Raw genomic sequence first — 15,380 nt, forward strand, 5'->3', positions numbered from 1 at the left:
TAAAAATTTTTATACAATTATTTAATACTAGTAAAAATAGAAATAGGAAAAAAAACTATAATAATTCTTAACTTCAAGTTGTCATTAAATTGAAATATTTTGATCCATTTATCATCTAATATATTAAATTTATTAATCTGATTAATTTCAATTTACGTCTATGTTCAATAATATGATAACATTCAATAACATAATATTATGATATCAGTTGTAGCCCTGTATTTTGTGCTCTTTATGTTGGATTTAGCAATTATGACATGATATAATGTGGATTTTTCCAACCTATACATAAAAAGTATATTTTATTAAAAAGAAAAATGAAATCAGAAAAGCTGATGCAATATTGGAGAACATCTGGCTTATGATGTTGTATGTACTTTTCCCCAATTATTGAGCTCTAATAATATTCTCTTGGAAATTGGAAAAAAAATTAACATATGTCTTAATCAGACCTTTTTATAAATATTTTTTATATAAAAATTATATTTTTTTTCTATATGAAGGCTATGTTTTTCAGGAACTGATTTGCATCTTATATTATATTATATATATTTTTTATTATAATATATTTCTATATATATTCAAAGAAATGACGATATTACATAAAAATATGACTATAACTAACAAATTACAAGCCTTTCAATATTAAATCAATAAATAGAAAACTAAAGATTCTTATGTTAACTTTTGAGTAAATAAAAAGAAAGAAGAAGAAAATTGAACAAGATGATACGCTCATATATTTCATTGAAGGTTTAAACTTAAATATATTCGAAAGAATTAAAATATAATCTTTTAATTCAAGAAGAATTTGGGATTTTCATTCGAATTCATCGAAAATTGAATGAACTTTTAACTTGGAAAAAAATGTAGAGGAAAAACAACAGAGTGCATTAATTTTTTTTTAATGCTTAGTCAAATATCATATGAATTAAAATTATAATTTACTTATAATTGAAGGACCAAAATGATATTATCCTTAAGATTTAATAACTCTAATTAAGATGACCAATTACTTTTCCATGCTAAATAAATGAGCAAATTGTACCAATAATTGAAATCTTTTTATTTGCATGAGGTGGATTGAACTGTCACAAACCACAAACTATTGAGATAAAGAAAAGGAAATATAGTATTTTCTTAATCAATGACCTAAACTAAAGAATTGATTCGAATGGCCAACTTTTAAAACCAAAAAATAAAATAAAATATGTGGTTATTAATTTGCTCAACAAATAAATATGTCAATTTGAATAACTGCATTTAATTAGTGGTGACAATTTTATTTGATATTTTTATACATTTTTCTAAAACTAATGTTAGGTAATGGTCCTCTATCTTGTGGATTGATAGAGAAAATGACCTCTATCTTGTGCTTGCACATAAAAAATAAAAAAAAATAAAAAAATTGTGCCACGTATAAATGTGTGTTGAAAATTCTCAAATTTAGGTATATTTTTTTTATTTCTACGAATATAATTGATTTATAATATAAAAGGTATGTATATATTTACAAAGTATAGTGTTCATTATATAAGAAAGATGTAAACATATATTGATTAGGTTGCTAACTATATATGGAGTGTAACTAGCATTCACTACCAAAAATAATGGATAATGAAATTCACGGATAATTAGTTTTTTATTAAATTTCTATTAAAATTATTGTTGTTTCAATAGAAAGATACATTGAAAATTCATATTATAATACTCTCTCTGTCCTTTTTTATTTGTCTACTTTTGAATTGCTATATCTATTAAGAAAATAATTAACGACGTAGTGAGTTTATCATTTTACTTCTATTAATTATGAAGCGGATGAAAAGTTTTACATTTTTCAAAGTAATTAGTCATTTAACTGTGGGTATAATACGTAAAAAAAAATTGTCCTTTCTTGATTTGTCAAAATGGCCAAGTAATTAGGGACAACTATAAAAGAAAAAATAGACAAGTAATTAAGAACGAAGATAGTAATATGTATATTTCTCTAAATATAATATTTAAAATTAGAAATTTCGAAATAAATGAAGTAATTAATTAGAAGAGATATTCCCAATGTAAACAATGGTTAATATAAGATTGAGAATTAGAAATTTCGAAATAAATGAAGTAATTAATTAGAAGAGATATTCCCAATGTAAACAATGGTTAATATAAGATTGAGAAGAATATTTGTTCTTCATATTTTATGTACTATATGCCTACTTTAACAACTTCTTAATGGTCAATAATGGAGTGAAGATACCAAATTTACAAAAAGAGAATAATATGCCAACTCACTATTGAAATCCCCCCACCCAAATAGTAATATATATATATATTTTTTTTAAAAAAAAAGAGATTAGGCCATGATTATTTTGTGAACTACAACTAATACAATATATATTTTCTTAAAAAGGAAGAATTGGAATAATATGTAACAATTGAAAATGATAGATAAGATATGAGGCAAGATGCAGAAGTGACGGAGGTAGAATTTTTATCCACTAAATAGTTAGTTAGATTGGAATCTTTTATTTTAAATTAACAATTTAATATTTAAGTTATAAGAATATGTAAAATTTCAATAGAAAATATTTTGCTCTTTAATGAATTTTAGATAAAACTATGAGTTAATGTCGCTATCAAATATTGAAATTCAAATACACTAAAAAGAAGAAGAAAAATGGAGGTTCGTTTTCTCTTTAATATATCTTAGATATAAGTTTGTATCAAATTAATAAATACCAAACATGAAATACCAAATAAACTATTGATATTAAACACATCGAAAATGATAGGGAAATTGAAAAGAAGAAAAATGGAGGTTCATTCACTCTTTCTTTGATAAATTTTAGATGCTAATTTAAATTAAATCAAACCAATACATAGCAATTACCAACCATCATATACTAAATACCATATAGACTTTAAAAATAAACATATCGAAAGTGATAGGAAAATCATAAGAAAAGATGGAGTCGTATCTCTCTTAATAAATTTTACGGAATGATTTTTTTTTTAAAGAAAATCATATCGAATATTAAATATTTATATTTAAAAAGAAAAAAGAACACATTGAGAATGAAATAAAAAATAAAAGGTGTATCAAGATTTCAAATCTACATATTTTCTTTTAACTTTAACACTTATGAATATATATATATATATATATATATATATATATATACGCAAAAAGAAATTAAAAATACCTTAAGTATACCATATAGGAGTAATTCAAAAGAGTTTAAATAAACTCGCTTTTTAGACTATAATACAAATATCAAATATATAAGCAAAATAAAAACTATATTTTTATTGTATGTGAAACCTTTTTTTTAATTTATAAAAATTAAAATATTAAATTATCCCCCCCCCCCCCTCTCTCCCACACTACAAGTACCCTTCCATTTTCTCTCTCTCACCACCTAAAATGTCAAAAATCAAACACACCCTTCTCCTCTCTCTAAAATAGAAGAAAAAACATAGTTTCAAATTTAGAAGTGAAAAAAGAAGTATTTCAAACTGGCCATTGATAATCAAGATTCTACAATCAAACACAAGAACAGAAGAATTATGGTAAATTTCAACTATATCCCCAAAACCCCTTTTTGTCTCTTTACATTATTTTAGACATAAATTTGATTGAAATTTGAAGAGAAAACAGAGTTTTCAAGTTTTAGTTTTTAGAATAAGTATCTAAAATTTCATGTTTTTTTGTTTTTCATATCTATCTGCACTGCACTGAAGTTCGATTAATTTAAATTCATGCATGGTAAAACGTAGAAACATTATATGAAAACTAGAGTCGTGTCTTAACATGTATTTTTTATTTTGAAAATTGAAATTATGTGAGGGGAGAAAGAAAATTCACTTAATGTTTTTTTTTTTTCAAATTTGGAGAACTCATTATCAAAAATCCAAATTCATTGATTTTGGTGTTTGGTTATAGATTGGATAGAAATTTTACAAACAGATAAATTAAAATTGTGTTTGAACATGCATTTCTCTCGTAAAAGTAAATCTTGTGAGTAGAAAATCCAATTTCATTGATATTTTTAGGCATTTGGATATGAGTTTGATTGAAAAAAGTTTTTTGTTTCAAAATAAGTTTTTGAAGTTGAAATTCAAAAATGTTATTGAAAAAAATAAAATTTTATAAATGATGAGAAATTTCACCTAAATAATTGGTCAAAATTATTATTTCAAATTCTATAGACTATCTTCAAAAACTAACCAAACTTCAATATTATTTTGCTTGACAATTTTTTTATTCTTTTTTTGGGTATAGGGTGTTGGAGGAGCTGATGAAGAAGAAAATAATTGGCCACCATGGTTAAAATCATTGCTTAAAGAAAGATTTTTTTTTCAATGCAAGTTACATATTGATTCTCATAAGAATGAATGCAATATGTATTGCCTTGATTGTATTAATGGTCCTCTTTGTTCTCTCTGTTTATCTCATCACAAAGACCATATTGTCATTCAGGTATATCTTATTTCATAAATTCTAATTTAAGTATTTAAAAGAATCGTATGATGTAGACAGTCTATTCTAACGTAAGTATTAACGATAGTGACTATTAAAATGATTGATTTTTTGTTGGACAGATAAGGAGGTCATCATACCATGATGTGATAAGGGTGAATGAGATTCAAAAGTATTTGGACATTTCTTTAGTCCAAACATACATTATCAACAGTGCTAAGATTGTCTTTTTGAATGAAAGGCCACAACCTAGGCAAGGCAAAGGTGTCACAAATACATGTCAAGTTTGTGAAAGGACCCTTCTTGATTCTTTCAAATTTTGCTCTCTTGGTTGCAAGGTACTTCAAATCTCGAATTCATCAAAAATGATATCGTATATATCTTTGAAAATAAATATTATTCAAACGCTTAAAAGATGATATCGCGCGTAAAGATTCGACACACTGGGCAGTATTTTTAAGAGTCTAAATAATATACTCTAAAACAACAATGTACTTCTAGAGAAATTCTTCTTTTTTCCTCTGACCAAATTTTCTTGCATTTATTTGACTCTTTAATTAATTTGTGGAGGATGCATTGTATTCTTCAAAAAATATTCTACTTGGTTTTTTTCCAAAATACAACATTTTTGGAGGATCCGATGAGAACACATTGCGTTTTTCAGAGGATGTCATATATTTTACGGTTATATTGTATAGATTCTTATAAAAATTTTATAATCAGATCCTTTAAAAATTATGATATTTTTAGTGATCTGACACACCTAAATTGACATTTTTCCTTTATTAAATTTTGTTGCATTTATTTGACTTTTTAATGGCATTGAATTGAATTGGGCGTGCCCAAGAATCTAGAATTGCGTATATTTCAAGGTATATTTTGGTTTAATGGTCGTTTGGCATTAAATGGAGGCGTTGAAATTTCACTCATATTTATTGATCTATTGATAGGAAAACTTTGGCATAAACAATCAACTTTTTTTTTTTAATTCGAAATTTCAAAAGTTGTTAGGAATTGAAACTTCAAAAATTATATGTGAATTCTCCAAAATTATGTACAAATCCTCCAAAAATGACCCTTTTAGCATTTTGAGGAATCGATACGAATCTGGCATTATTTTTAAAGAATTCAAGCAATTAAAATTAATAATCCTTTCTTACATTTATTTTATACTCGATTTTGGAAATAACACTCAAATCTTGAGTATTACATGTTTTTGACATTTAATAACATATTATATGAATTGAAGTGGTCCAAATAAGACAGAATGATTTATATAGTCGATTCAAATTCATTTTTTGCAGGTTATTGGGACCTCAAAGAACTTCATTAAGAAACCGAGGGACTTATCAGCAAAAAGGCAGTTAAAGGCGATAGCATCGGACTCCGATGACCCTTACAGCCCCAACAACCATAGTCGATATAGAAGTACCATCATCAACAAGGTGCAAAGTTTTATTCCATCGACACCCCCTCCAAGTTCTGTTAATTACAGAACGGCCAAACGAAGAAAAGGAATTCCACATAGGTCCCCAATGGGAGGACTAGTTATAGAATATTAAGTCCTAAACTTATATACACAAAATATACAATACAATTACTGAAAAAAATACTAGCGCCTTTCCTCCAAAAAGGCCAGTGTTTGATAACTTTTGTCTATAAAGAGAAATAATGTAAAGTTAGAGGGTGAACATTGAAACAAAAAAAATGGAAGGACTAAATGTGTTAAAATTAGAAGTTGGGATTAGATAATACTTAAGTTATTGTACTTATTGATAATATTATACTGTTTGTTTGACTTTTGCTTTTCAAAGGTTTTGTATCTACAAAATTAGATAATACTGTCCTGTGGATTGGATATTTGAACATTTTGTATCTATAAAAATGAGAGTTTTGGTATTGTAAATAATTTATAACATTCTTGTTTGTTTACATAATAAATAGGATGTTATTGAATTGGAATTTATAGCACTTTTCTAATACTAAAGTTTTGATTTAAAATATTGAATTAATGTAATATAATTTAACATTAAAATTAGTCAAATTGACTTTTGAAAAGTTAAAATCACAATTAAAAGTGGACAGTAGGAGTATGAACAAAAGGCAAAATATAGTAAAGTTGATCTATCTATTACAGATTTCTTAATCATAGTGTAAAATATTCATCTAATATTGAACGAAGAATACTAAATTGGATAAGTTATTATGAAAAAATTATACTACTATACGAGTTACAAAGCATAATGAAGTTAGAAATACTAATGTTTATTCGACCAAATAATATATATAGTGATAACTGAATTCACAACCAAATATTTACAAATATTTAGTACAAGTAAAAACGATTGTGTTTCTGTGAATCTATCCATTCTTTTCTAGATTATCATTATTATTTAAAGAAAAAGAATTGCAAAAATATCACAATTAGCTAAATCTTCAAAAATAAAAAAACAAAAATCATACTTTGTCCAGAAAAGTGGATAACTTTAATACTTCACCAAACCTACAATTTCCACTGATAGTTTTGCTATTCATTTCTCCAAAATTGATGCAACTTCTCATTGTGTTATGCCCTTTCATATTTTTTGCATTTATCACATGTTGAGGCAATCTCATAGTAAACCTATCTTCATTTTCCCTTATTATAATTATAGAGTGCCCAGTCGATTGTGATCTTGTGAATTTTTTGCCAGTCTTTTGTAATTCAATTGACCCTGTCGTTCCACTATTAATATCGTTGTGGCATGCAGTTTCTGATGACTCGCCATCATTACTCGTGCCATGCATTGGAGATTGTGTACACGACGACGACGACTGAAGCTTAATGCACTGGACTGAATCTAGATTCGCACGACATACGGGGCATGTCTTGTGTGATTTAAGCCAATAGTCAATGCATTCTTGATGAAACACATGGTTACATGTTAACAAACGAATAAAGCTATTGTCTACAAATTCTACCAAACAAATAGCACATTCAATTCCAAATTTACCCTCACCATAATCTTGTACACTTGAATAGATGAATGTTGGAAAAGATTGAATAATTAATGGATCAAGACCTTTCTCATTTTTTGTTGGACAAATGGGATATCCAGCTACAGTAATATACCATGAGTCTAGTATATGTTGCATGAAACATCTACAAAAGAAAATGGTGAAAAAAATAATAAAAAGGACTAGAAAGACAGTGAATGTGATAATTAACGGTGGGGCGGAATATGATAATGGTAATAGTGATGGAGATGGTGATGGTGATTTCTCTATGAAGCTCGTCAACATTTCTATTGAAGAAAGCAAAGCGAAAAAGTTATCTTAGTACTATGAGATCCATAAATGATGCCTTAAAAGTATATTCATTTTGTACGGTAAAAAATAATAAAGAATATTATTCTAAATGTGAAAAAAATAGATTTCTTTTTTCTAGAGCAAAGGTAGGAAATCAAGGATGAATTTTATCTCTGAATTAGTCGCACTTTTGCTCGGTCATAAGTATTATCAACAAATTAATACTTTATTAAAGATGGATTTTCTCACAATATTGTCTAACTAAATCCCAATAAAATAGAGTTATAATATCTTTTATATTTTTTTAAAAAAAATGTATGTTCATTACTCTTTTATTATATTTAAAAGTATAAGTGTTCGATATATGTAAATCACATAACTTCTAAAATGACATGATACCTCTATAAGTAAATAATATATATTATATCAAAAGTGCTATTTCAAGTTTATAGAAATAGTGATTCATAGAAAATTAATTTAGAAATGAGTGAATTTCTCAATTTTAGAGAAAAAGTATTGAAAACACTCCTAAATTTGATGTTAATTAGTAGTTTTATCGTCAGACTATTGACAATCTTAAAAATACTCCTCTACTTGACTAAATGAAATAAATTTAGATACACTCTCGATTTGTCAAGAGAAGTGTTGAAAACACCACCAAAACTTAGTGACAATTTAAGGATGTATTTCATTCATGTTATAAAATCGAAGGTTTAATTTAGTTCAATTAGTCAAGTAAATAAGTGTTTTTAGAGCTGTCAATAGTTTGGAGATGAAACTAATAATTCACACCTAATCTAAAGGCGTTTTCAATACTTCTTTCTAAATCTAAATTATGAAAACTCGTAGAAGCGATGAAAATATTAATGTTTATTATTATTAAAAACAAAATATGACTAAATAGAGTTACAACTACTAAGAAGACTTCTTGATTTTCCACAAACTATTGGAATTTTCATATAGTAATTTACCATTTTTTTCTCAACTAACATACAATTGTTCTAATTCTCGTGAATTCAATAATATTTATGATATCTTTGATAAATATGAGCTTCAATTTTAGATATCGTCAATCTTCTTGATCATAATTTTGTTCAATTTCTTGTTGCTTATCCTCTGTTGGATTATCTTTGTATCCTTCTCAAAACTATCAAATCAAAAAAGGAAAAGAAAATGTTAGTAATAAAGCCATATCCTAAAAAAAAAAAAAGCAACACTAAATATAATGATCAATGAAATGTTTTCTAAAAATTTTCATAAACTTTAAATTCTTGATTCACCCAGAATATTTTTATCGAAATACAATTTATAATTTTAGATTTTCAACAAAAATTAATAGAAAATTTTATTTCGACAAATTTAATAAAAAATTCCATGGAGATGGGACGGGGTTGCTATTTCTTTTTTTCGAGAACTTATATATGTCTAATCAAATATCGTTACATAAAACAAAACAAAACAAAATATAGTATTTTTAGGGAGAGGGAAAATGAGAGACATATATATATACCTTGGAGGAGGAGAAGGCAAAGGGGATATGTTGAAGTTATTGGCAAGATTAATAGCATCATTAATTGTATTAATGATGTGATTAAAACACAAATATCTTCCATAGCTTGACACATCCTCATAGACACAAATATGTGCATACACCAAGAAATCAACATCAACACTCACAAGGACTCCATTTTCATACATCTCTTTAGCTCCTTTTAGATAAGGATTTTTTATGTTTAAATCATCATCCATTAATAATCCTGAGTTTATTGACACCATCTTTATGCCTCTATCCATAGCTAAACCCCATGCTGTTCTCTCTGCTAGTGTTTTTGATAAAGCATACCATAACTGTCCATCAACAAAATAACAATCAATACTATCAAATAATTATAATGTTTCAAGTTTGTTTTGCATTTGTGACTTCAATCGCCTATATATGTTTGAAGTTAAACTTGAAGTGGCACTAAGAGATTGAAATTTTGTCCGACTTTACGAGACGTGTTCAATTCGAATTAAGACTCTAGAAGCTAGCTGTGTTTAGTTTAATTCAACCCTAAACTCTAGTTCATGCCTATATAAATGGTACAATTTCCCTTAAAACGTATGTAAAATATTCTGTAAATTGATGGAATATAATCAAATCTAAATCATCATGATTCGAAAAATACGCCACTTACGAACCCTCGAATCATTAATAAACTTTAATTATACAAAATCCCAAAATTAATTTATATATATATATATATATATATATATATATATATATGCAATTGTCCCTTAAAATATAAAAATGCGTCCTATCAAAATATATAACATAAACAAAAAATAAAAAAATTATCATACCTTGTATTTACGACAAAAATTGATGTCACTCCAATGTTTTTCATCAATAGATGAAGATTTTTTATCATCAAATCCCCAAATGATTGCAGTTGCTGAGGAAGTGAATATAACTTTTTCTATTGTGTCTATGTGTGCACATGCTTCCAATACATTATGTGCTGCCCTTACCTCTATTTCTGTCATATATTCCTGCACATGTTTAATTTAATAAAACATAAATTAAATTCCAAAAAAATATAATACAAAATTCATGTAAATTGAGTAATTGTTTTCTCATGTTTTATATATAAGTTACTATAAATATCTAATTACAAGTCATTATAAAAAATTGACTTTAAATATTTAATCCACCTTAGAAAACCTATAGTCCCAAATTGCTTTTTATTTTTCTTTTTGAAAAATCCAAAAAAAAAGGACACCAAAAAATAAAATGTGGACACAAAACTTTTGATTATTAGCTTAACTTGAATTAATTAGTAAAAATTCATAGAGACGGAGTTAGTCTTGAATTAATTAGCTGACCAACTATTTAGACCTTCCAAATCCTTCTATACTAATGTTCTTCTTCTTTTTTTTCCCCCAAAATATGTGTTGTTTTAGTAAAATATAAATTTCCAAAATAAATGACGTGTTAAAAATTTAAGACAAAACAAATAATTATTATTTCTATTTATATCCTTATATATTAGGAAAGAATTGCTATCTTCTTCTTAATAGTAATAATCATTTCTCTTAATAAACCAGATTTTACTTTATTGGAGTAAAATAAGTTAAAATGACACTTATTCTGAAACGAATAAGTATAATTGTTATCATAAAAATCTCCAAAGACCATTTGTTGAAGATACAAGTTTTGTATTTTCTTACTCTTTAATTTTTATAATGCATTTATAAAATATTAATAACGTATATAAGTTCAACTTTATATGAAAACACACGAAGTATATATATATATAGGCTTAAAAACTTAAATTTTTTAGATGAGATGATCACACAAAGATTATAAATAATGTAATTATAACATTTAGACATGAAAAGGGCATAATGGGGAGAAAAAAATGGAAGGAGAGAGGAGAGAACATACATCATAAGTAGCTGAGTGGTCCTTGGGGGCTCAAAGGAGTAAAAAAGACAACAACACCCTTTCAATGCATCAATTATGCTATGGTAATCAAAAAGATCCAAACAAAAAGCCTTCAATCTCTTCTTGTCACATTTTGATATCAACTCACTTTCATCACCTACACAATACCATCGTGAATTTATCGCTAAATAACTCCTAGCTAATAAATTTGTCTCATAAAAGGGATAATTAGAAGCGATGACCTTTTTTTTTTTTATTTAGCTATATTTGTGTATAATTTGTTTATCACTAATTTTTATTTTTGATAGTTTGTAATATATATAAGTTTGAAATTGAAAAGATCGATCTACGTAACTATTAATATAAGAAAATATCTTTTCAAAAAATACTCTTTTCGAAAGTTTTATAAATATACAAAGTGTGAACTCCCCCTAAGTATCTTTAAGTTGCAATATACAATGAATTCTCCTAAAGTATTTTTTAGTTATCTCTTCAAGAAAAATTAGATCAATTGTTGGTGAAGTAAAAAAAGAAAGAAAAAAACTAACCATGATTTTGAATAGCAGCATGGACGGTGAAGCCCTTTTCAAGTAGTCGAATAATTAAGCTTGAGACGAACTTAGTAGAAGAACCCATAACATAAACAGTGTTGGAGATGCAACATAAAGGACTAGTTGGAGCCATTATAATTTATTAAGGATTAATATGACAAGCTAGCTATGTTATGGATTTGGCTAGTATTTATACATGAAAAAAAAAAGGATGTGTCAAAGGAGGGTAAGTATTATAGAAGAAATATGGATATGTACTCCATATATATATAGAGAGAGACAAGTTAAGCTAAAGAAGCAATTCAAAGAATGTGGAGTTTTAATAGATGTTTGACAGGTGGTTATCGGACGTATTGAGTTAAATTTGAATTGACTAAAAATAAAATTATTAATAAATATCAGATTATTAACTCGTTCAAACGTTACTTTGATCGATCGAGGTCGGATGATTTAAGATGGGCTAAGGGCTAGTTGTAGATTAATTATTCGCCCAAAACTTATCAAATTTTAATTTTTATATTTTTATATTAAAAGTCAAAGGAAAGATGGTGCATTCCATAGACACCTAATTTAGACTTTAATTCATAAATTTCAAATTTCAAATTCTCGGGATAAAGTTCATAAGATAAAAGTTTGGTCTATGACGTGGCAATTTGTAGTAACGTATAGATTATAATATAGAGAAACCAAATGACCACAAGAAACACCTACTTCCAAATTTTGTCTTAACCAATAAAAATAGCTATAGCTACTTGTCTTTTCTTTGTTAAGAGCCTGTTTGACTCAGCTTAAAAGCTGGTCAAATTGACTTAAAAGCTGGTTTTTGACTTATTTAGCTGTTTGGCAATACTCAAAACAGCTTATTTTAAGTTAAAAAAAACTTATTTTAAGCCAAAAGTTAAAAGCTGGGGTAGGGGTGCTTTTTTTTTTTTAGCTTATAAGCTGTTTTAAGTTGACCAAATTTTTATCTTTTTGTGCTTAATATTTTTATACAATCTCCAAATTACCATATAACCCTAACATTTCTTTCTTCCATTTTTCCCTTTTCACGTTTGACATAACAATTTCAGCACTTTTATCTAAACGCATAACTGCTTATTTTAAAAATAAGTTTCAGCACTTTTAAAAGTACTTTTTAAAAGCTGCTTTTATTAAGCACATCCAAACGGGCCCTAACTCTTGTTGGTTTGTTGTACACGTTATAAGACATTCATTTTATCCTGTGGTTGCATATACAAAAATATTGGGATTATCCTTTAATAACAAGTAAATAAGTATAACAATAACATACTCAATCTTATATATGAAATTTAAAATAAGAACAATAATGTACTTAAATTTTATTCTTAATTCAGAATTTATTTTTGATAAATCCTTGATGCAAAAAGAAAGTATCTGACATAGAATTGTGAAACAAGAGGAAACAAAATACAAGGATACGAAATAATTTTTAACTAAGTTGAGAAGTACATATATAAGTAAAAACAATAACATATCCAATGTAATCTTACAAATAAGGTCTGAGGAGGATAGGGGATGCACACAAACCTAATCACTACTTTTACGAAATAGAGATTATTTTCAATAGATCTTCGACTAAAAAAGAAAATATCCAATCCAGAATTATAAGAAATAAAAAAAAAACAAAATAATCTCTATAGCTATATTGGATTAAATCTGATTCCTTAATTTGACATAGTAAAAATATTAAGTGTGTGAAATAATAATGTGAAGTTCTTGTTTAATAAAATAAAATGTATGAAAATTTGAAGTTCTATAAGACTGACAAGGAAAGGAATAAAACGCGCTCCACAGTTGCGATTTATCAATAAAATGTGAAATTTTCTTTCTATGTTAAAAAATATTCATATGTTATTTTTAATTTGTCATTTTCTATTTCTTATTTATTTTTTCTTCTTTAAATATTTACATCTACTAAAAACACTAAATTAATTATGATTTTAATTTGATAGTTTATCTTATTTTTAAAATATCGTTTTTTCCGTATCTTTTAAGGGTTGTATGACCAAAACAAATAAATATTCTTGAATTCTAATTAATTATGATTTTAATTTGATAGTTTATTTTATTTTTATGATGAGATATATGATACCAAAACTTAGGTGTATAAATAATATTGATTTTAATTTATATCTTCAATTAAATGTGGAGAAAAATTAATTTTAAATCATAGTTATTGTTAAGAATATTGATCTTGTTATTTTTTTAATGGGATATAAACTATATCAAAATTTCGGTGTATAAATTATATTGCTTTTATTTATAATTAATATATTCGATCAAATATGGAATACACTTAATTTCAAAATGAGAATATTCTAGTATGAACTATAATTAAAATTAAAAAAATTGATAGTTGATCTTATTTTTTAAATGAGATAAACATTACAGTATATCAAAATTTTATTTTATAAGTATTACTGATTTTAATTAATATTTGAGATCAAATATAGAATAAATTTAGTTTCAAAAATAAGAGTTTCTAAAATTATTACCCTGAATTATAATATAGATTAAAAATTGACAATTGCTTTTTTTAATATGAGATAAAGTATACAAAAGTTTTGGTTTACAAATAATATCGATTTTTACTTAATATCTCCAATCAAATATATATGAAATAAATTTAATTTCAATATGAAAATATCTAAAATCATTATCCTGAATTATAATTAAGATTAGAATTTGAGAGTTGATCTTATCTTTTATACTCTCTTTGTTCCTAATTACTTATTTATTTTTCTTTTTTGATTGTCCCTAATTACTTGTCCATTTTAACTAAGTAAGATACAATAATTTTTGACTTATTATACTCTCAATTAATTATTTTAAAGTTGGTAGAATTTTTTAAAAATCTTTTATTTTCATATTATATAGAGGTAAACTGGTAAATTTACTATATCAATAAAAAAAATTTAAATAAATGTGTCAATTCAAAAGTTATGAGCAAAATTTTGGTATAAAAATAATGCTATTAATTTTAGTTAATATGTCTAAAAAATATGGAATAAATTAAACTTCAATTTAGTTAATATTTACAGTATATATATTTTTTCTTTAGAAGGGACAATGTATTAGTAGGAAATTCAACTTCATTTTAGTTAATACTGATAAAACTGCGATTTATGAGTGCACTGAACAATTTTAAGTAGTTTAAGGATTGGCTCACTACGTGGCATAATATCTCTAACTATATATATAGAAGTACATATATAACTAAAAACAATAACATACCCAGTATAATCTTATAAATAGAGTCAGAGGAGATTAAGGAATGTACACAGACTTAACCGAAGTAGAGAATTTATTTTTAATAGATTATCGACTCAAAAAAAGATATCATCTCCAGAATTAAAAGAAAAAAAAAAGAGACAACAAAATAATGTCTATAACTATATTGGAATAAGTTTAATTCCTTAATTTGACATAGTAAAAATATTAAGTGTGTAATATATGTAATAATAATGTGAATTTCTTGCTTAATGAAATAGAATATATGTAAATTTGTAGTTTCGTAAATGCTATAAGACTGAAACAAGGAAAGGCGTAAAACGAGTTCGTCGAACCGATTTATAAACAAAATGTAAAGTGCTCTTTGTACTATGTGAAATCTAGAAAATATGTT

The 15,380-nt window shown here is 25.8% G+C and overlaps 2 protein-coding genes across 2 annotated transcripts; one reads left to right on the forward strand and one right to left on the reverse strand.

Moving 5' to 3' along the window:
- The first annotated feature begins 3,405 nt into the window (after positions 1 to 3,405).
- On the forward strand, positions 3,406 to 6,377 carry LOC101268014 (protein RGF1 INDUCIBLE TRANSCRIPTION FACTOR 1-like). The gene is made up of 4 exons (XM_010326165.4): positions 3,406 to 3,558; positions 4,271 to 4,468; positions 4,591 to 4,806; positions 5,773 to 6,377. Exons 1-4 carry the CDS (start codon positions 3,556 to 3,558, stop codon positions 6,028 to 6,030), a joined length of 675 nt encoding a protein of 224 aa, XP_010324467.1. The 5' UTR covers positions 3,406 to 3,555; the 3' UTR covers positions 6,031 to 6,377.
- A 2,229-nt stretch (positions 6,378 to 8,606) lies between these two features.
- LOC109120859 (cinnamoyl-CoA reductase-like SNL6) lies at positions 8,607 to 12,049 on the reverse strand. Its single transcript, XM_069287927.1, has 5 exons — positions 11,732 to 12,049; positions 11,184 to 11,340; positions 10,100 to 10,288; positions 9,267 to 9,604; positions 8,607 to 8,903 (listed from the first exon to the last, which is right to left on the reverse strand). The coding sequence occupies exons 3-5, from the start codon at positions 10,280 to 10,282 to the stop codon at positions 8,816 to 8,818; spliced, it is 609 nt and encodes a 202-aa protein (XP_069144028.1). The 5' UTR covers positions 10,283 to 10,288; positions 11,184 to 11,340; positions 11,732 to 12,049; the 3' UTR covers positions 8,607 to 8,815.
- Positions 12,050 to 15,380: the final 3,331 nt, after the last annotated feature.

The sequence above is a fragment of the Solanum lycopersicum genome, chromosome 8, assembly GCF_036512215.1.
Source record: "Solanum lycopersicum chromosome 8, SLM_r2.1".
NCBI classification, from domain to species: Eukaryota; Viridiplantae; Streptophyta; class Magnoliopsida; order Solanales; family Solanaceae; genus Solanum; species Solanum lycopersicum.

Coding starts and splice junctions, on each gene's coding strand:
- LOC101268014 (XM_010326165.4), top strand. Junction 4,469..4,590: donor AAGACCATATTGTCATTCAG/GTATATCTTATT, acceptor TTTGTTGGACAG/ATAAGGAGGTCATCATACCA. Junction 4,807..5,772: donor TTTGCTCTCTTGGTTGCAAG/GTACTTCAAATC, acceptor CATTTTTTGCAG/GTTATTGGGACCTCAAAGAA.
- LOC109120859 (XM_069287927.1), bottom strand. CDS start 10,282: ATGACAGAAATAGAGGTAAGGGCAGCACATAATGTATTGGAAGCATGT. Junction 9,605..10,099: donor ATTTTTGTCGTAAATACAAG/GTATGATAATTT, acceptor GTTGATGGACAG/TTATGGTATGCTTTATCAAA. Junction 8,904..9,266: donor TTGCCTTCTCCTCCTCCAAG/GTATATATATAT, acceptor TTGATTTGATAG/TTTTGAGAAGGATACAAAGA.